Source organism: Oreochromis aureus, linkage group 19, assembly GCF_013358895.1.
Source record: "Oreochromis aureus strain Israel breed Guangdong linkage group 19, ZZ_aureus, whole genome shotgun sequence".
Taxonomy (NCBI): domain Eukaryota; kingdom Metazoa; phylum Chordata; class Actinopteri; order Cichliformes; family Cichlidae; genus Oreochromis; species Oreochromis aureus.
Genome location: NC_052960.1, coordinates 29692660 through 29713742, shown reverse-complemented (window position 1 = coordinate 29713742; position 21083 = coordinate 29692660). Strand labels below are relative to the sequence as shown.

General features: G+C 41.8%; 1 protein-coding gene across 4 annotated transcripts in view; it reads right to left on the bottom strand.

Moving 5' to 3' along the window:
• Positions 1 to 2114: 2114 nt before the first annotated feature.
• Positions 2115 to 21083, bottom strand: part of baz1a (bromodomain adjacent to zinc finger domain, 1A) — a 35643-nt gene continuing 16674 nt past the window's right edge. For 3 of the 4 annotated variants that reach the window (XM_031728318.2, XM_031728319.2, XM_039603211.1), the window contains exons 11-31: positions 19098 to 19229; positions 16700 to 17020; positions 16407 to 16572; positions 15387 to 15494; positions 15018 to 15079; positions 14834 to 14931; positions 14301 to 14453; positions 13883 to 14127; positions 13579 to 13763; positions 13336 to 13466; positions 13110 to 13252; positions 12847 to 12998; positions 12598 to 12669; positions 12384 to 12466; positions 9615 to 9779; positions 8116 to 8330; positions 7935 to 8033; positions 5137 to 5315; positions 4666 to 4874; positions 4175 to 4262; positions 2115 to 4087 (exon numbers count right to left, since the gene is read on the bottom strand). In XM_031728318.2, coding sequence (XP_031584178.2) covers positions 3912 to 4087; positions 4175 to 4262; positions 4666 to 4874; positions 5137 to 5315; positions 7935 to 8033; positions 8116 to 8330; positions 9615 to 9779; positions 12384 to 12466; positions 12598 to 12669; positions 12847 to 12998; positions 13110 to 13252; positions 13336 to 13466; positions 13579 to 13763; positions 13883 to 14127; positions 14301 to 14453; positions 14834 to 14931; positions 15018 to 15079; positions 15387 to 15494; positions 16407 to 16572; positions 16700 to 17020; positions 19098 to 19229 — 3182 coding nt within the window. In that variant the 3' untranslated portion in view covers positions 2115 to 3911. The remainder of the gene's footprint in view (positions 4088 to 4174; positions 4263 to 4665; positions 4875 to 5136; positions 5316 to 7934; positions 8034 to 8115; positions 8331 to 9614; positions 9780 to 12383; positions 12467 to 12597; positions 12670 to 12846; positions 12999 to 13109; positions 13253 to 13335; positions 13467 to 13578; positions 13764 to 13882; positions 14128 to 14300; positions 14454 to 14833; positions 14932 to 15017; positions 15080 to 15386; positions 15495 to 16406; positions 16573 to 16699; positions 17021 to 19097; positions 19230 to 21083) is intronic. The other variant, XM_031728320.2, reaches the window with a different exon arrangement.

Here is a 21083-nt window from a genome sequence, read left to right as displayed (position 1 = left end):
TATAAATGATTGTTTATTGGCCCCAAATGTATTGCGCAGCAGGACAACGAGCCCAAACACAGCCAAAGTCATTAAGAACTATCTTCAGTATAAAGAAGAACAAGAAGTGCTGAAAGTGATGGTACACAGAGCCCTGATCTCAGCATCATCGAGTGTGTCTGGGATTACATGAAGAGACAGAAGGACGTGAGGAAGCCGACATCCACAGATCTGTGCTTAGTGCTCGGAGATGTTTGGAACAACCTACCAGCCGAGTTCCTTAAAAAAAACTGTGTGCAAAGGGTGGTCGCACCTGATATTTTTTGGATTTAGATTTCTCTTTTGTTTATTCACTGCGTTTTGTTGATTGGTGAAAATAAATGATTAACACCTCCATTTCTGAAAGCATTCTTTGTTTACAGCATTTTTTCCTCACCTGCCTAAAACTTTTGCACAGTACTACATATATATATATATATATATATATATATACATACATATGTATGTATATGTGTGTGTGTGTGTATAATCCTCCTCATATATCTGTGAGACTGATATGACCAGTGTGGATCTTCAACGAGGCACCTCAATACAGGAAGGCAGGGAGCCGGCTCACAAATTCAATTCAATTTTATTTATGGCGCCAAATCACAACAAAGATCGTCTCAAGGCGCTTAAAGTTAATAGGATCTCTCTCTTTCAGAATCATGTATAATAATAGGCTTTAAATCTTAAAATATTTTCATATTCCTGCAGCCAGTCTCACACACACACACACCACCATTCTGCCAAGGTTGAAGTTGGATCAGGTCTAAACACACACAAAATCCAGATGTTAAAATTATTTTCATTACTCAAACTACAAATTTTTTATTAGTCTACATATTTTCTTTGGGGCAGGGGGTGGGGTTGTCATCTCTCATCATATCTCATTGGGACAGTGTACTGGCTCAGGAAAAGTCCATTTACAGCTAAGACTACACCTGCAATAACCTTTATGGAGGAGGGAGCAAAGCCAGCAGTATTCAGTAAAATCAGCTGAAGTCTACTTCAGTTGGCCTAAGAATGGAAACCAAGAGCAGACCTGAAGAGGAGGCTCCAGGTTCCAGATGTCATCCACACTACCATAAGACCAGATGTAGTTTTGCTCTCCACAGAGGGAAAAAGATCACCATTGTGTAGTTGGCCATCGGAAGAGGGGTGCGAGGAGCCATGGTGCAGGACTGCGGTGATAAAAGCTGGCAGACACAGGTGAACCTGCTTGAGATAAGCGGCAGAGGCTTCTTTGCACAACTAGTCTGGAAGCTGTTGCTGAGGGGGAGCGAGTATTTACAGTACAGAAAAATTCAAGTATACGCAATTCAGTTTTCTTTTGCAATGTGAAGTTTTGTTCTTTGTGTGCGCTCAAATATGGACTTTACATGATGGCTTTCATTTTTTTAGATCATGATTAATTTTGATGATAAAGACCAGTGAATATCACAGTAATCACCTCAGATTATAATGTACAAAAAAAAAAAAAAAAAAAAGGACCTATAAGTGTGAAAATACAGTATCTGATACATGAAGACTCACAATCTGTAATGTGTGATGGAATGACCCATACAGGAGGTCCTTTTCACATTTTCCACCCTTGTAAAAGCTCATGACTGACTCCACCTCTTAGTTGAAGTTAGTAATGTGACATTTATTTACATTATATCAACGTGGTCAAGTTTATTTTATCACTTTGGCCCTTCTTGATGTTCATGTGTGTTATAAGCTACTTGTTTTAACCGTTTATTTTCAATTAAAACAAGTCCTGATCTAACTTTACTTAAAACAGAAAAAATATTTCTTACAAGGAGTCAAGAGAGAATTTTCACCAGGAGCAGAAGCATCTCAGCCAGCACGCTGATGGTGTCTGTGGATATCCAGATGTTTAGTCTGCTCCACAGATGACTAAATCATGTTTTCTGTGTTCTAAACACCACCTCTCAGTTTTAAGGTTTTTAAAGTCTACTAAAAAATGGATAAAAATAAACACCTGGTTTGTGTTTGTTCCTTCAACGAGCAGTCGCACGTATAAAAATTATATATAATGTAAGAAAACATTCACAAAAGCAACTTTCAAGATGAAAGGTCATGTGACTGGATGTAGTTGCTTATAAAAAGTCGATTTATTTTTACATTAGAACAACAAACAGATGAAAGCTTCAGGAGGAAGAGGGAGGCTAGCAGTCATAAATAAAGACAATACTGAGGCTAAATAAATACACAGCAGATGGGGAGGGGAGGAGTGAGGCTGCAGCAGCTCCAGTGTAGTGTCTACAGCTGACCTCCATCCTTCAACGCAGACATCATCATCATCAGAGCATGTAATCGACAATGCTGACAAAACCAAAAAAATACTAATGTAGAAAAACTCAGTAGTCAAAAAACAAACAAACAAAAACTACAAATCCACAGAGGCAGCTGCAGCTTAAAGGACCAGCTCAAATCGTGCATTTCTTTAGTGATCAGATCTGATCAGACTTTTGTGTTTTGTCAGATTAACAAAGAGAATTCTTATCAAGTAGCTCAACGCACGACAGACTCAGATCCACGCCTTTAAACTGAATCCCATCTGAATGGAGCTTTAAAGGAATCCTTTAAGTCTCAATGCTAACCTGGGGGAAGCTGTTCCTGAGATGTTCAAGCATCTTCATAGTCTCTCAAACTGCATCTAGAACTTTGCCAATGCAATATAATGAAAGGGTTTGCACTACTAGCTGCATGTTATTGGTCACAGTTTGAAATTCACCCAGTAGATCATTACAGAAGTCTGTGGAAGCCACAATTAACACAGTTTGGTTGAATTGATAATTAACATAAACAGATGTACATGTAAATATTACCTGCATATTTTAAATTTACACATCCCAATAAAAACAAGGCTGTTGTTTCAGTGTCATCATTAAATGAAATTTAGCCAAAAATCTATACATTTTTATGATGTTCTGATTGTATTGTAATGAAAAATCAAGCATTTCCGTTCAAACCAAGCTAAAGTTACTTAGCTCTACGCCCCACAGTGAGTCTGAGTACATGGAAGCTGCAATCACGTCACCCAAAGGCTCATGCTGCAGGCTGTGCATGCCATCAAATAACTTAATGTAGAAAACTACGTTTTCAGAGGAATTAATCAGTTATTTTTCTATTATTAAATGTTCGTTTGTAAACCAATCTGGTGATACTTCACATGCTAGAAAACTTATTTAAATACAATTTAATGTTGTTATAGTGCCGGCCACAGACTTCCATCGACTGAGCCCCGAATCCCTGCAGCTGCTCCGCTTCAGTAAAACTAGCTGTACCAAAACAGTTTACGCTGAAATCACAAATCCCTGAGAAAACACTGAGGGCCTCAAGTCACAGAGTATTTAGTGGTTTTTGCTTTTCTGGATTAAAGGAAACATCAGGTGAAATCAGGTGGGACTCTACTGTCGTTACAGCGCCACAGGAATGTGTCTATGCCCATAAATCTGCTACATGTCTGTCTATCCAATAGACTAGAAATAAATGCCCTGATCAGCAGGTCACACAAAGCCTAGCTCACAATTTTCCCATGAACTCACAGCAGCTGCAACGTATTTAATTTTGAGAGAGACGCTCTCAAACGCACAACAGATGAGAAGGGCAGAGCTCCCAGAAAAGTTTCATGTAAGAAGCAGTGGAAAAAAGCTCATTTTAACGATGGAACTTTAACTCTTTTTAACATTAATTTAATGGTTCTTGTAAGTGTTTGCTGACCTTTGCCCCCCGTTATCCCTTTGCTTAACGGAGCACAGAGGTTGCTAATACATTTTGACACCTTTTCAGTCCTTCGGGAAAAAAAAACAACTGCAACTTCTACGTCCGTCTCCTCTTTCCAGTCCCTGGACGGCGGTGAAGGTGACAGGAGTGCGTCTGCTTCAGTGTCGGGAGCGTTTGGTGGGCAGGGCAGAGACGTGCTCCAATAGGCCAAGTCTGCTAAGCTCAGCGTGGAAGAACCGCTGCAGTCGATGTCCAGCCTTTGCCTCATTAGTGTGACGAGGGTTATACTGAAGACAATTGGAGAACATCAGCTCCACATCTGAGATATACTCGCCTGCAGACACCAAAGGGAGAGAAATGAGAGTCACATTCTGCACAGAAACACGCATGTTCTGACCGCAGTGATCTACACGTGGCTCACCTGCAGTCTGGTATTCACAGTTGTTGACTTTCTCTCTGATAGTGTTCAGCGCAATCGGCTTCTTAATGATGTCATAGTAATCTGGAACCTGAACAGAGATGTGATGGGTAAATAAAAGAAATACGCTACAGGCTGTGTTTGTGGTCAGACACAATGACATCAAATATAGACTCGACTCGGGCCTTAAGTTAATTACTGCTGTGGAAAATGTCTAAATGGCAACTGTTCCATTTCCCAGCATGACAATGATCCCAAACGTACTGTAAAAGCACACCTGCATAGAAACATGATAGTGAAATCATCCTGACTGAAACGTTACAAACAGCACACAACAACAGTAAGGACCCTTACTGGATACCAGGTGGGAATCGAACTTGTGATCCCCCGCTCCAGAGGTGTGTAGTCTTCCTAAACCTGACTCACCTGCTTTTCCTACCAAGTTGTTTTTGAGGTAAGTATCTGGCTGCAAGATGGCTACATGGGGGCAGTACCTGGGTTCTAGACACCAGCTTCATGAAGGGCCAGCTGTCCTCATGTCTGACTAGCTCCACTGTCAGTTGTTCACAGGCGGACAGCTCGTGTACTCCTTGGTTCCTCCCAGAGGAACGACGGTTAGAGGACGATGAGGAGGCTCCTGGAGAGTGTGACGAGGGAAGGACAGGCAGGATGGGTCTGGACAGTTTACGAGGAGCGGCAGTTTCTACGAGGAGCAGAGGGAGAGACTGATGAGGTCAGAGCAGCAATGCACCAATACTGCTAAGAATCAGGATGGTGCCCTGTGGTCCATGCTCCTGTACACCACAGAAACCTGCCTGGACCACAGTGTTCACCTGTCTATTAGAGTTATTTGATGTTAACTGGCTGGTTACTGATTGGTGCACACATTGTTGAGTGGATGCTTATATGTTAGTTGTTAAAGTTCACCCTCAGCAGGTGTGCTCTGTTTGCTGATTGGTACATACCTGTTAATGACCTCTTGCGAGACTCACTCTGAGCTGGTGAAGTTTTGGTGTTGCGTTTGTTTATGTGACTGTTTGGTTCCACGTTCTCATGGCTCACATGGGCAGCAGTCCGACTCCTGGAGCGGGTTGGAATTTTCCCATCGGAGGCCGGAGGGGTTATGGGCTTTTTCCCTGAAGATCTGTGATTAGACAGAGTCAGTAAAGTGGGATTGTAAACACGGCATACTCATCTGGATTACAACAAAATGAAGATTTACAGTTAGCATAAGTAAATAATAAAGTTAGATCAGGACTTGTTGTGACTGCACTAAAGTTTAGTTTCGCAAAGCCAGAACATCTTCCTATTGATCACTGATTGAAGAAAATAAGAACAACCCCAGGTTTCTCTTCAGCACTGTAGCCAGGCTGACAAAAAGTCAGAGCACTGTTGAGCCAACCATCCCTTTAACCTTAACTAGTAATGACTTCATGAACTTCTCATGAACTTAGACTCTTTTTCTCCAATTGATCTATTTTTAAAATCAAAAATTCTAAAGTTCACAGATCTGGTTCATTTTCTCACTGCACAAATTATGTATAAAGCAATAAATAACCTGCTTCCTGACAATATTCTAAAACTGTTTTCTAAAAGGGAACGGGGATACAATCTGAAGGGGGAATTACATTTAAAACATCCTTGTATCCATACAACATTAAAAAGTTTTTGCATCTCTTTGTGTGGAGTGAAGCTGTGGAACAGACTAAGTAAAGATATGAAACAATGTTCGAGCATGGCGCAGTTTAAAAAGCGGTTTAAGGATATGGTTTTTGCAGGGTACAGGGAGGAGGTAGAGATTTCATAGGGTGTTCTTGTCCAATATTTTCATGTGTGTGCGGGTGCACGGGCATGTTGGTATGGGTACATATATATATATCTGTAGGTTGTGTATCCTTTGAGGTGTTACTGGGGTTATTGAAAATGTGTATATGTGTGTATGTGTATATACGTAGGTATGGATAGATAGAAACATATCTCTCTCTCTATAGATATATATAAAAAATAAAAAAATAAATTAAAAAAATACACGTAACTTATATGGTATTTCTGTAGTCTATTGATTACTAGATAGTGGAAAAGGGGTGGAATTAAACAACCTTATGCTTTTTCCTGCTCCTTTTTGAACATGAAAGTTATTTGTAGTTGTGGTTGCTCGTTTTCCTTTTGTTTTGCTTTGTTTATTTGTCTCTTTTTAATTCTATGTTGTTGTACTTTTTCAACATGTTCAAAATAAAGATTCAATCAATCTTTCTGAGTTAACTTCAATAATTACTTCCTCCAAACCATCAACGTGTCTTTTAGACCCCATTCCTACAAAACCGCTCAAAGAAGTCCTGCCATTAATTAATGCTTCGATCTTAAATCTGATCAACCTATCTCTAATAATCGGCTATGTACCATTTACATTATACATGCTTCCCTTAGGCAGCATCATTAGAAGACATAGCATACATTTTCACTGCTATGCAGATGACACGCAGCTCTATCTATCCATGAAGCCAGGTAACACACACCAATTAGTTAAACTGCAGGAATGTCTTAAAGACATAAAGACCTGGATGGCCGCTAACTTTCTGCTTCTTCATTCAGATCAAACTGAGGTTATTGTACTCGGCCCTGAAAATCTTAGAAATATGGTATCTAACCAGATTCTTACTCTGGATGGCATTACCTTGGCCTCCAGTAACACTGTGAGGAACCTTGAGTCATTTTGACCAGGACATGTCCTTCAACGCACATATTAAACAAATATGTAAGACTGCTTTCTTCCATTTGTGCAACATCTCTAAAGTTAGAAATATCCTGTCTCAGAGTGATGCTGAAAAACTAGTTCATGCATTTATTACTTCCAGGCTGGACGACTGTAATTCATTATTATCAGGATGTCCTAAAAACTCCCTGAAAAGCCTTCAGTTAATCCAAAATGCTGCAGCAAGAGTCCTGACAGGGACTAGAAAGAGAGCAGATTTCTCCTGTTTTGGCTTTCCTTCATTGGCTTCCTGTTAAATCCAGAATTCAAAATCCTGCTCCTCACATACAAGGTCTTAAATAATCAGGCCCCATCTTATCTTAATGACCTTGTAGTACCATATCACCCTATTAGAGCACTTCGCTCTCACACTGCAGGCTTACTTGTTGTTCCTAGAGTATTTAAAAGTAGAATGGGAGGCAGAGCCTTCAGTTTTCAGGCTCCTCTTCTGTGGAACCAGCTTCCAGTTTGGATTCAGGAGACAGACACTATCTCTACTTTCAAGATTAGGCTTCAAACTTTCCTTTTTGCTAAAGCATATAGTTAGGGCTGGACCAGGTGACCCTGAATCCTCCCTTAGTTATGCTGCAATAGTGTTTCTTCTTCAGTCACCTTTTTCACTCACTATGTGTTTATACATCTCTCTTCATTTAATTATTAGTCATTATTCATCTCTGCCTCTCTTCCACAGCGCGTCTTCCTCTCTTCTCCCCAAAGGGGCAGCAGATGGCCCCGCCCCTCCCTGAGCCTGGTTCTGCTGGAGGTTTCTTTCTGTTAAAAGGGAGTTTTTCCTTCTCACTCTCACCAAAGTGCTTGCTTAAAGGGGGTCATATGAAGTTGGTGTTTTCTCTGTATGTATTATTTCAGGGTTTCTACCTTACAATATAAAGCGCCTTGAGGCAACTTTGTCGCTATATAAATAAAATGGAATTAAAGAAAGGTTAGGGGATTATTGTAAAACTGCAGTCAGGACTACATGACCTAAGAGGTCAAGCTATGGTAGATACTCACTTGGAGGCTGATGTGTTTTTCCCTGAGGTGGTGATGCTGTTCTTGGGTGTGGCCTGTTGGCTCTTGCCCTTGGGGAGTGGAGTCTGCCTCTTCTTAGGGCTGCAGAGATTCAAAAGAAAAGCTCCAGAACGATTCATTCCTGAAGAACGAGGTCATTTATTGATTTATTTTTAACACTTACTTCAAGATAACGACTACTTCTTCCTCCTCTTCCTCCTCTGACTCTTCTTCAGATTCCTCCTCCTCCTCCTCTTCAGACTGTTCCTCCTCCTCTTCCTCATCGTCATAGTCTCTTTCCTCCTCCTCGTCAATAGACGAGCGCTGACGGGATGGGAGGCGGTTGGATCTCTGTTTGGGTCGACAGTCTGGACAAAACCATTCACCTTCTGGAACAGACTGAGAGAAAACAAACTGGTTGGTCCCCTGAAACATGTCAAACACGTGCTCAGCAGGGAGCCGCTGCCTCACAATCAGAAGCTTTCCAACAAACATTTCCATTACTGGAAGCGCACACAAACTGTGCACACAGCTCATTCTTTTCAAAGAGTTTAAAAGGTAGATGTAATCGCTCCAGCGTATTCAGGCCTACACATGGGGGTTCCTCCCAGTATGGCATGCTCCTCCCACAACACCTGGGGGCAGCCTTAGCCGTCTCCTTTCGACATAGAGGAGTAGCAGCTGTACTTGGAACCCCTCCTAAAAGAATGAACTCACCCTACCAGTAAGGCAGAGTCCATCCACCTTTCAGAGAAAGCTAATTTCCACTGCTTGTATCCGCGATCTCATTCCAATAGTGTTAATAACAGGATGAGGCTTAGATGAACAGATTTATAGGATTTCTCAACAATGATGCAGGACACAATAATTTAGTGGCATTGGGCATCAATTAGACTGAAGGACTAGTAAATGTGGTACTGACTAGTAACAACAGTGATGATCACTCAGTCACACACATCCCTGGGTAACAGTGCTGTTCATGGCAAGTTAAAGAAAGTTGGGTGGAGCAGGAACAAACCTTTACCTCAGGGGTCTCAAACTCCAGTCCTCGAGGGCCGCTGTCCTGCAACTTTTCCATGTGTCCCTGGTGCAACACCTGAATACAATTAGTAGGTCATTAGCAAGAGTATAGAACTTGACTGCATGCTGAGGTGGCAACCCCTAACCCTACCTACTCAAGTAAATTTAAGTAAATGTATTTGGAAACATATACTTCTAAAAATAATTTTATTGCACCATGTTCATTCACTCATGAGCTGCTGTAACATGAATCAAATGGCTGAATTGCCACCTCAGCATGCAGTTAAGTTCTATAGTCTTGCTAATGACCTACTAGGTGTGTTGCAACAGGGACACATGGAAAAGTTGCAGGACAGCGGCCCTCGAGGACTGGAGTTTGAGACCCCTGATTTACCTGCTTACTGGCCAACCTGCAGGTTTTGCAATCACAGAGAGTACGTTTTTTTCCTAATTGCAAATACTTGCAGGTTCATGGCTCACACACACTTCATACATTTTCTGAAACCAGAAATTTGTACACAGGAGGAGGAACGAACACTAGATCTCTTAATTTAGTACATTTATGCAAAATAGTCAATAAAACAAAATGGCAGCAATGTAAACATGCAGTGTTAGTGCACCTACAAATAAACCTGTGACACAGTGCTGGTGTAGTGTGCTTACCTTCATGCGTGGCCTCAGACAGTGGGTGTGGTGTCCTCTGTCACAGCTGTCACATAGCACCATGTTGTCTGCATCTCCTTTGCATCTACAGATGCGACAGCGGGCGTTGAGAATGGAGCGAGACCACAGGATACTTCGCTCCAGACTGGACAGGTGAACAAACACCTGAAAACAAACAACCACATAAACTTGTTAAGAAGTTAACTCAACCATAAACATCAGGACGGGCCAGCACTCACCACAACATAAACCTGAATATATTCCTAAAACTATATATTTGTCTAAAGTTTTCATCTTCAAAAAAAGGTTTGTGAAAAAAAACAACAAAACAAAACACTAAGGTGGTTAAAAAGCTCAGATTTTCTCAAAACTTAATTTCTCTGTCAAAAATACAAACACACAAGAAGAAAAAAGAAAAAACAGAGTAGGAAGAACAGAACTTGCATGAGCCCGGGGGGGGGGGGCTAGTGGGTAACTAGTTACTGGGTTAACAGAGGTTAGCAGTAACAGTACAGGGAAATATATTTTACTGTGCTCTTGCTTTTACTTTTTTGGCTGTCGTTTTATTCACTGTGAGGGATTCCTGTAGTTTTTTCTGCTTGTTTACCTTTGACGAGGTAACAATTATAGAGAGAAACTCATTAATCTTAGACGACTATCTAACATTACTCACTCTACTGGCAGACCTAAAGGAGAGCTATCAGTTTTGGCACTCGATGCTGAGAAGGTATTTGACCAGATTGAACGGCTCTGTTTGTTTGAAATATTGGACAGATTCAAACTGGGTAAAAACTTTATTTTAATGGTAAAACTGCTTAAGTCAATCCTCATGCTCGTGTTCTTACCAGCCAGATTCTGTCACCATCACTTATATACAGGCAGGCCCCCTCTCTCCACTGATTTTCAGCCACTTGCTGAAAGCATACGTAAAGATCCAACTATTTTTGGTTATAACACTGATACAACTACTAATAAAATTCACTCTGCACAGATGATGTGCTATTATATATCACCCAGCCAGAAAAGACTATTCCCACCATATTAGACAAATTAACTTATTTGGGTCTTTGTCTGGATAAATGTGAATAAAAGTGAACTAATGTGAGTAACTCATCCTGGCTACAAAACCTCCCATTCAGTACAGCTTAAGAGAACTTCACATATCTGAGTATTCAGCTTACAAAGTGCTATTCCTCTCTATTAAAATCTAACTTCTCTCCCTTAATATCTGAGCTCCAGTCAAGTATACAGTAATGGAACACTCTTCCTCTATAACGCTATTAAGATGATAATTTTGCCCAATTGGTTACATTTATTTAAAAATCACATTTTAAAAATTTGAATTCACTCTTCTTTTTTTTTTTGTTTGTTAAACGGGACAATAAAGCACAGAATTCCTAGGAAACATCTCTCCAAGTCTAAAAAAGAGGGAGGGTTAGCACTTCCTATTTTCTTCTTCTATTCCTGGGCTTCGCATATAAAATTCATGACATACTGGTCAATGGTAATCCCTACATGGTTGTAACTGGAGCAGGAAGCTTGTCAGCCTATGTATGACAGCAATGTGGTGAAACACAGCACCATACGTATTCTTAAGCAGATTAACTACAAGTCTTTATCCCATCATATCTATTCTACACAATACAGTTAAACTTTGGAAACAGGTAGGACTTTGCCACACTAGTCTTTGCCTCTTTCAAGCTACCAGGAAGAGACTTTTTCAGATACCTGCAGACAAGAGACTGTCAGGAAATGCGTACAGGGCTGTGAGAGTCTCAACATTTGGTGTCTTGATAAAAGTCTCCAACTTTCACCCCTTAAGAAAGAAATTACTTTCTTGCATCTATCAGAGTCTAATGTCAGTGAGTCCTGTGAACTCGTCCTTTATCAAATCTAAATGGGAAATTGGGTATGACAATCACTGATATTCACTGGGAAAAGGCTTTGGAGAATTTCCATAAATGCTCTTATAATGAAAGACAATGCTTTACTCAATTCAAAGCTGTACATCATCCACACTTTTAAAGAAAAAGGTTAAATAAAATAAAGCCTGAGGTCTCTTCTGTGAGAAATGCTCTCCAGCTGAGGAAACCTTTTTGTCCCAAGGGGCCGACATCTTTGATTCAATGTGTCAAATTCTTTGCGTGCAGCTGAACTCTGATCCACTAACAACTATTCTTTTTGATGATGCTGTGGGAATAGACAGTGCAAAGCCATGTTTTAGATCCTACTGTATTATTATTGCAAAGAAGCTTATTCTCACTCACTGGAAAGAAACAGACGCACCTCCCTTACAGCTCTGGCTTAATGAAGTTGCAAATACATTACATCTGGAGCGAACATGATATACTCTTAGTGACAGACTCTCCTCTTTCAGTGGAGTTTGGGCACCCAGCTCTACATTTCTGCAGCTGTAACCAGCAGTTAGAGTTTTTTGGCTTGTCATTAAGACAGACTAGCTGGACAGGCTGTGTGTGTGGGAGGCTGTTGTATCACATTGTGTTGTGTTGCCTTGTTTGTAATGTATAACAAAAAAAATCAATTATTGATTCTGTAAATTCCACTCTGTCATACCAACATGTGAACAGCTCAAACATATCTGGGGGAAAGAAAAAAAACAAGAACTTGCATGACCATAAACAGATTTTCATTAAGATAAAATAAATGTAGTGAACATAACTCAGATGGTTTTGTGTCTTTACTTCTAAGTCCCAGTGAGAGTGAGAGCTCAACTTTCAGCATGTGGACAGAATCATGTGATAATCTGACCTGAGACAGGCTGGAGCAGGACTGCAGAGATTCCCTCCATCGCTCCAACACCGTTTTACTGACTCTGCCACAGTCACTGCCATCTGACACAGACACACACACACACAGGTAAGACCACAGTGGTTTTTATTTTTAAAGTAGTAACCCGGCTCTACCGAGACACCGAAATGTAGAATATCAACCAGATGATAATATTATTAGAAGTCAGTCATACCATCACTGGCTTGGTCCTCATCTTTCTTCTTTTTGTTCTTCATCTTGTGGTCTTTCTTTGAGTCTTCATCAGCTGCAGTTGTTATGCAGTAAAAATAAGTGGAAAGCTTTAGTACATATAAACATGTAGCTGTAATAGTTTTGGTGCCACCAACATTTTGTCCTTTCCTGCTCTTCTCTCAGGCAGTCACCTTCGCTCTCTGACACCATTTACAAATCATCACAAATCCAGGCCTGGAAAGAAACTCACCGAGTGGAGCTTTGAGGAAGCGTCTGTCGATGCCTTGCTCAATGTGGGCAAGAGCCTGAGCCAGGATTCGTACAGAGCTGCTGACCACCTGAGGAGTTCCACTGCCGCTGGACCCATACGCAGCAGAGCTGTCAGATTTCACCTCCTGAAGCCTGAAGAATAAGCACATGTTTACACCGCACACCGGAACGTTCAGCTTTGAACACACGAAGACAGAAACCCTGATTTGGACGGCACTGGATCATCACGGCCAAACTACGCACCTGTCTCTGGCTCTCAGGTGGGCACAGTCCACCTCCATCGCCTCCACTCTTCCATTCATCCCCGTGTTCTCTCTGCCATCAGAAGTGAGCAGCTCATAATTTCCAGCTTCTAACGCCGAGCGCCATATCTGTCTATCCATCACCTGAATATTTAAAAGAGCGAGACAGATGTGTCAGCTGTGGCTTAGGACACCCATCCTTTGCCAACGTCAGCAGGCACTCTCACCTTCAGAGTTCCCAGAGTTCCCTGGTGGATCCGGTCCTCAATATCCAGCAGAAGCTCTCTGAGTCTCACCTCCATCATAGACTCAGCTGCAGCAGTGCATTCTGGGAGTGCCTGGGATGACTCTTGATCCTCTGGGTAAAAGAAAAGGTGTGAGTGATTACCATCTGTGTCTGGATAATGATTGTAGTCCTAATGAGGATATAACCCGTGTCCACCCATGCATTTAGCTTCAGGCTCTCTTACCTGTGTGTTCATATTTGTTTCTGTCACAGCTCTTCAGCAGGTGCTGCAGCCTCTCTCTCTCCTGCAGCAGTGCCTCCTTCAGGCTGCTCTCTCTGTGACCTCGAGGATTCAGAGCCTCGATTAGCTGATCAACTTCCTCCAATGAACTGTAGAAGGACCACTGGTTGGACTGGTTGATTGGTGTGCTGCAGGTGTGGAGGGGGGCGGGATTTGAGGCGGCACTTTTTAGTCATGAAGGCAAGTCACCATCAGAAAGCTGTGTGTGAAACTAACTGGTTCTCTCCCAGTATAAAATGTTACCTACCCTGCACTAGCTGCTTCATCCTTGGCCACTTCCTCTCCTTTCTCCACCTTGGTGGTGCTTGTGTCCTGGTCAGGTTTTGGGCTGGGCTGCAGCATGTCCTCTGTCAGGCCGAAGTAGTCCGCCTCCACAAAAAGGGCGGAGGCTGAAGGGAACAGCCAGTATCGCCGATACAGCCGGTCTCTGCCCAAAGGCAACAGGCAGGTGCAGGCTGCAGCCTTCTGGATGCGTTCCTGTAGCTCTCTGACCTGCAGTGATGACAGAGCTGGATGAAACTGAATTCTTCTGATTTTTAGGCTTTTGTGACTCTCATTAAGAAAGTTGGCTGAAGAAGACGCCATGAAAAAACAAAAACTGCTTTATGAATACAGGCGTACACACACACACACACACACACACAGTATTTATTATTGACTGTTACTGATGCTCGTGTTGTTGTTGCCATGGTTTCCCTGCTGTGTTGTTTTCGGTTCGCTTGTTGAAGCAGATTTTCAGTCTTTTCCCTCTCCTTCTCTATTTTTCTTTCCCAACTTCTCTTCCCTGGGACTGGTCCTGTTTGTTCTGATTGTAATAACTTAAAATAAAAAATAAATAAACAATAAAGACTGAATCAACTATGACAATCAAGTGGCACGGTAAATGATCCACTTGGGAACATGAATCCGTTCAGACAATAATTCTGATTGCTACAGGGGAGAAAAAAAAGCCTGTTTTAAAAGCAGTTTCAAACACCTGGACTTTAGCAGAAGGCTTTAATTAAAAGCACATTTAGATCAGACAAAAAACAAGAACTAGGATGTTCAAACAACACCGAAGTGTTGGTGGCTGATACAGCTGTTGTATTGGACGGCGCTGAGGCTCCTGGTCATGTGTGTATATGCTCTCTCTTTGTATCGATGGCAGTGTGAACAGCGTAACTGTTCCTGTCTTCCTGACAAAGTGTCTGTTTCTGACCTTCTCCTGCTCTCTCCCCAGCTCCTCTGCCGTCAGGCTGGTGGGAGGTTTCAGGTCAGACACCGTCTGCTGCTGTTGTTCTTTCTGGTTTCCTTTGGCTGGAGGACAGAAGAAACACGTCTGACTTTAGACATTCACAAACTTTATCATTCTTCCTGCTTCTTCTTCTTGTTGTCTTTTTCACCTTTCATTATCTTGCTGCTCTGCTCCTCTTCATTTTCAGCGTGATGCTCTGTAACCGAGTCACTGCAGAACAAATACAAGAACGTTCTGATATCTGTCAGAGACTCAATGAAAACCAGTAGGAAGGTAAATAAAATCAAAGATTTTATAATATTGAACTAAGTATTGCTAACACTACTGATGGAGTGTCATACACTCATGGTAAAGATGCCCTTTTACTTGGTTTTTACGAAGACTGTAACTGACATGTGAAAGCCAGCTGTTTATCTTAAATCTGAACATTTCAGGCAGAATAAAATGACTTTGCACTTCCCAGTTACTGAACGAGGCAGTTCACTAAAGTTATGAATGTCTGCAGTTTCCTCCGTACCCATTGGTCTGAAGTCGTCCCTTGAGCTCCTGTTCCTTCATCTTCTCCTCTTTTGCCCTCATCCGCTGCTCCTGCTCTCTCATCTTCTCCTCCTTACGAAGACGAACCCTGGAAGTACACAGCAGGTTAAATTGGTCATGTTCAAGGCTTTGACTTTATTCATCTTCTCAGTGATTTTTATATACGGTCATGTGTCCCTGCATGTCTGTATTGTAAGCACACTATATAAGTGTACCTTTGTACATCCTTTTCATTACATACAGGTTCTTTTAACTATTGTACATAATGTATAATGTTTTGAAGGCTTAAAGTGGTTCTGTTATTTTTTTGACAGAGTTACAGCATTGCTAGTTTTTTTGACAATGTAACAAATTACATTAACTAATGTACTGCATTGCTTTTAATGTGCTCCCAATCTGCTGATCTCTTTCTCCTTTTTGGCAGCTCCATAATGTGCTTACATCTCTGTGCAAGCTTGTGATGAACCTCAGATTCACACAAAAAAACGAACTCCTGTGTCTTTTCAACAGCTCGATCACACAGTGAGGCAGTCGCATCTATTCAGAGAAATGGGACCTTGTTTATCTTCAGTCACGTGATGTTGTGAACAATGATACGGGCCTCAATGTGAGCTCTATTTGGACATGCCACCTTTGCTCAACTCATGGCTTCAGTGTCAGATGGCCTCAATAGGCCACATGAAAGGATGAGACAAGGTCACACGGTGGTTTGACCCCAAACCTCTAGTGGTAATGGCAATCTGTTTTTCACACCTTGGCTCATGTGATGAGGCAGATGATCAATAACGGGTCAACGACCCTCTTGAGGGGGTTTTAATGCCTGGGACTCTCCACTGTTTGAGAGAGGTGAAACGTTTTCATGAAACCAGCCTTTTAACCAGTTCTGGTGAGTGAACATTGACTTCAATATTGATGACTCTACACTGTCAGATAGATAACCTTCACTCTCCAGGTAAGTTGTGTATATTTGTTGGTAAACTGTGCCCGCCCGTGTATATACCTATGTGCAGCCTCCTCCCTCTCCCTACGGTGCTGTTCAGCTCTAATCTCCCTCAGTTCGTGCCTCGCCGCTCGTTGCTCCTCCACACAGTCTTCAATCAAGTCTCTGCTGGATGCCAACGTCAGCACCTTCCCCACCAAAGCCTGCAGGATCCTCAGCTTTTCCCCTGTAGACAGCAATGCTGACTGATGAAACGTGCACACAGCACTATCACTGTATCATTATCTGATTGACATGTTACATATTCGCTGACAAAAGAACACAAAGCAGATGGTATGTGGTTGGTCGCTGACCTGGGGTGAGGTCATACACTGCTGTGGATGACAGCTTCTTCAGCAGCGCTGGATCTGCCAGTCTCAGCTCCACACAAGGGTCATCCATTACGGTGAACCCGCCTTGCTTCTGGTAGCGGAACTTTGCATTCCCGTGGTTACAGTCAGCACCAGACGCCAAAATGTGCAGGCGCAGGATTTCGGACAGCGTGCAGCTGTCTAGGTCGAGCTGCTTCAAAGTGCAGCCCTGATGTAGCTGAGGCCAGGCTGCAGCCAATGAGGCGATAGCACTCAGAGCCGAACACGTGGGGTCAGAGTCGTCGTCCAGAGCGTCTGTCAGGTCTGAAGGCACACGCATAGTAAGAATAAAAGACGCATGACACACACAGACTGTACACACATGCAATAACGCAACACACGACACACACATTTATTATTACATAAAAGTGCACAGAGACAGCAGGTATCCATGTGTCTGTAAGGTCAGGCAATGTATTAAAATTGGTCATGTAAAGGTGGAGCACAGCACCCTCTTGTGACCAGCTACAACATAACAGAAGGTTGTAACAGGTGTATTCAACTAAACTTTAAAAGAGGTCCCCCGTTGGAGAAAGTTCTTAAAGCAAAGGTCGGCCATTTCAATATCAATAATCAAATTTTGTTTTATTATTAACATTGAAACTGGTTTTAATCAGGTTGGTAAAGTTGCTGCTTAGTTTGCACTGCAGCACGTGACAAGTAAAAGCAACAGCTTAGCTATTAGCAGTATCATTAGCATGTTACTGATTTCATTGACCTGACAGTCGGGTATTTTCTTATATTTATGATATTAATGCACGCGCGTGCGCGCACACACACACACACACACACACACACACACACACACACACACACACACACACACACACACACACACACACACACACACACACACACACACACACACACACACACACACACACACACACACACACACACACACACACACACACACACACACACACACACACACACACACACACACAAAATTACCTGACTGTCAAATCAAATGAAATCAGTACAAATCAAAAATTTGGGACAGGAATACAATGCATAGAAATGAACATATGACTGCTGAAAAGTCTCACCATTAAACACGTGAAAAGTGTGCATGTTCCTCAAGTGCAGAGTTTAATAAAGGGAGGAAAAGTTTAAGTTTTCCCTTTTTTGTTTCTGACTGAACCAACCAACTTTAGACACAATAAAACTCAACACAGCTTAACAGTTGTGAAGTTTTTGGGAGCTCACATTCTTCCCCTCTTTTATTTATGGAGAATTTAGCTGCAAAAGGGACGCAAATGTGTACGATATGATCGGCATGTGTAACACATTTTCAAATGTAAAACTATTTACATACACATGTCCAAACCTGAAGAACTATCGATCATTTACACACAATTTATTAAGTTCAGCTTCATGAATCTGATCATTTTCTCTTTCACAAACCTGTCTGTGCGTGTCCACTTTATTTACAATAAACAAACAAACACAGCTACACAGCGGAAGGCTGGTGTGTCCATGTTACACTGGGACTTGAACACAGCTTATAGAGAAAATGATCAGACTCATTAAGCTGAACTTAATAAACTGTGTGTAAATGATCGATATTTCTTCAGGTTTGGACGTACGTGTTTGTAGAACAGTTTGACGTGTGCTCAGATAGCTTCGCATTTGTGTGTGGGTTGATGCAAACGCTTGTGAGTCCTTCAAAAGTTGCACACAAATCATTGTACACATGTTGAATTCTTAGTTTGTGCCTGTGGGTCATATCTTACACGTCTGCAACACTTTGCAGGCAGATTTCTCTCCGTATTAAATCAACCCCCCCACTTCTTTCCTCAGTGGGTGAACTGAGCTTGTCTGCCAGGATTTTAAATCTGGGCTTAAACAGTGTCGGGCTCATACACATGTGGAGGTGCTCACTGATGAGGTGGGGAGATGTTTAGTTTGGATTAAGTTCACTGTGTGTGTGTGGAGCCAAACACGGTCTTTCCTTTTTTGTTCCTTATTTCGACCTGACTTTTCCTGGTGTCATCTGTATCTCTTCTTTTCTTTATTCTACATGGATCCGTCTCTTTCTTCTCATTTCTACTGTTTTTTTAATGTGTATCTTACTAACGCTGTAGTGTCCCAGTGGTGACTGCCTGTAATGCACAGAGTTGATTGGCTGAGTGTTATCATGTGGGATGGAACGACTACTGTAAAGGCCAGAAAAGCTGCACCAGTTAAAACAGAAAGGCCTCGTCAGGTTTTAAATCATAAAATCGTGTTTAGGCTGTAGGTCTGGATCTGTATGGGACAGCTTGTGGGTGTAAGTTTTTTCTTGTGTTTGTCAGTTTCCTGTAGTGTACTGCTGACAAAGACAGCAAGTGTGTCTGACCTTCAACCTGGTCTGTGGCTACCTCTTCCTGCTCCTCATCTAGAGCCTGAAAGATGGCTGTGAGGAAGAAAAACAGCAGCTCACACAGAGGACCCTCAGGATCAGAACCCACCAGAGCCTCCTCCAGAACCTCTGTAGAAAGACAACAGTCATACATCACAGTCAGAAAACAGGCAGAAACTGGAAAACAGTACTACTAAACAGCTGCTCCAAACAATGAAGGTCCTGCATCTCTGTGCGTTAGAACTAACTCAATGTTTCACTTTGATATAGGTATTTAAAATCAAAGTTACCTAAAAGTAATTGAAGTCCCTTCTATCAATGACTGAGTAACAAAACTGTAGAAGTTTTAAATAAGTTAAAGAAAAGAATTTCTCTGTTCTGAAAAAAGTCCAATGGACTTTCTATAAAAGAAAAGAAAATGAAAGAAAAGGCAGCAGCTTATAATTAGAACCTCCTTTATCTACATATCACTTTAGCTACAAAACAGCCCAGCATCACACGTAACCAGCCTGGGAGCAGAGTACAGACAAGGACACACTGTAAATGTTTTTAAACAGAGAAAAGTAAAAAAGTAACAGGGCTTTGTGCAGGTCAGTCAATAATGTTCACTTTGGCCTTCTGGAGGCATTTCTTTCCCAGAAGCGATGTATGTACCAGGGCTCGCAAAATTTCAAAATCCCTGGTAGCCCTTCGGGCAGGCACTCTTCAGTGTTTGGTAGCCCAAAATAAATTTAAGTAGCCCGAAAAAAAAATGAGAACCATTTTTTGATGGATGTTTTGTTTCCTTTACAGTAATATAATTAAAGTATAATATTGTAAAGGAAACAAAACATCCATCAAAAAATTGTTAAAACACAAATTACAACAATTGTATAAAAATTACAATCATCAACTCAAATATTTGCAACTGTGTAGAACATGAATCAGTCTGTGTCAGATCCTGAATCTGGAATTTCCACTGAAGTCACGGGTAAGGGGTAAGGGGAACCAAGATCGAGGCCATTTGCTTTTTGAAGCTACATTTTGCCAATGGTATACTCTTTGGAACATAGTACACTGTTCTAAACAGCTTTTTCAGGACTTCTTGTTGTGCTTGGTTTATTTTTAGTATGTTTTTGCAATTGCTGTTTGTTCTGGGAAAGATACTGCAGACTGGGCAATAATGCATTTCTTGCATTTCTCATGGATTCTGATGGGGTCTTTCTTAAAATTACTGGTCCCAGTAACAAAGGTGCTTGTTGACTCAGATATCGAGGGAAACTCACGACAAACCGGCAGAACATCATGTTATTTAGCTCGTCATATTCCAGCCACATAAATTCTTTTGTCCATGAAACCAAAAAAGCTGAGCTTTCTTTTTGCCTCGTAGTCTGATTTGTCATAACTTTTCCGTTTTGTGGTCGGCTTTTCTTTGGCTGTCCCTTCTTCACCCTGACCTGTCTTATTTGGCTCAGCAGAACTAAAATTCCTGCGTAAATCCATCTGTTTTTAGTTTGCTGCAGGAGATTTCACTTGTCACGTTTGAATAGTAAGCTAACGATTGATAAGACGATGCCAGAGGACTTGGTGCGCAATTAATCTGTCACTCACCAATCAGTGCTGCCGCTCTCTATACACAGTTTGCGCGATCGCAAAGTGAAAGTGAAAGCCAAAAAAAAGAAGAAGCACAAATTTAAACTCGATTTCACATATTGACAGTGGCTCATCGATGCCAATGGCATAATTACTCAGCTACATTTCCGAAAGAATGGAACAGCATTGACATACATTTTTCCTTCCTATGATAGCCCGACAGGGAGGGCTGAGATAGATTTTGGTAGCCCGACTGGAAAAATCGCTAGCCCCGGGACGTCGGGCTAGCGATTTTGCGAGCCCTGTGTACTGTCATGTCTGAAGACAAAGCAATGACCCAGACCCAGTTCTGCTGCTGACAGCTTAAGGTTTTCTCTTGTCGTCATCATCCCCCCCCCCCCCCCACCCCCA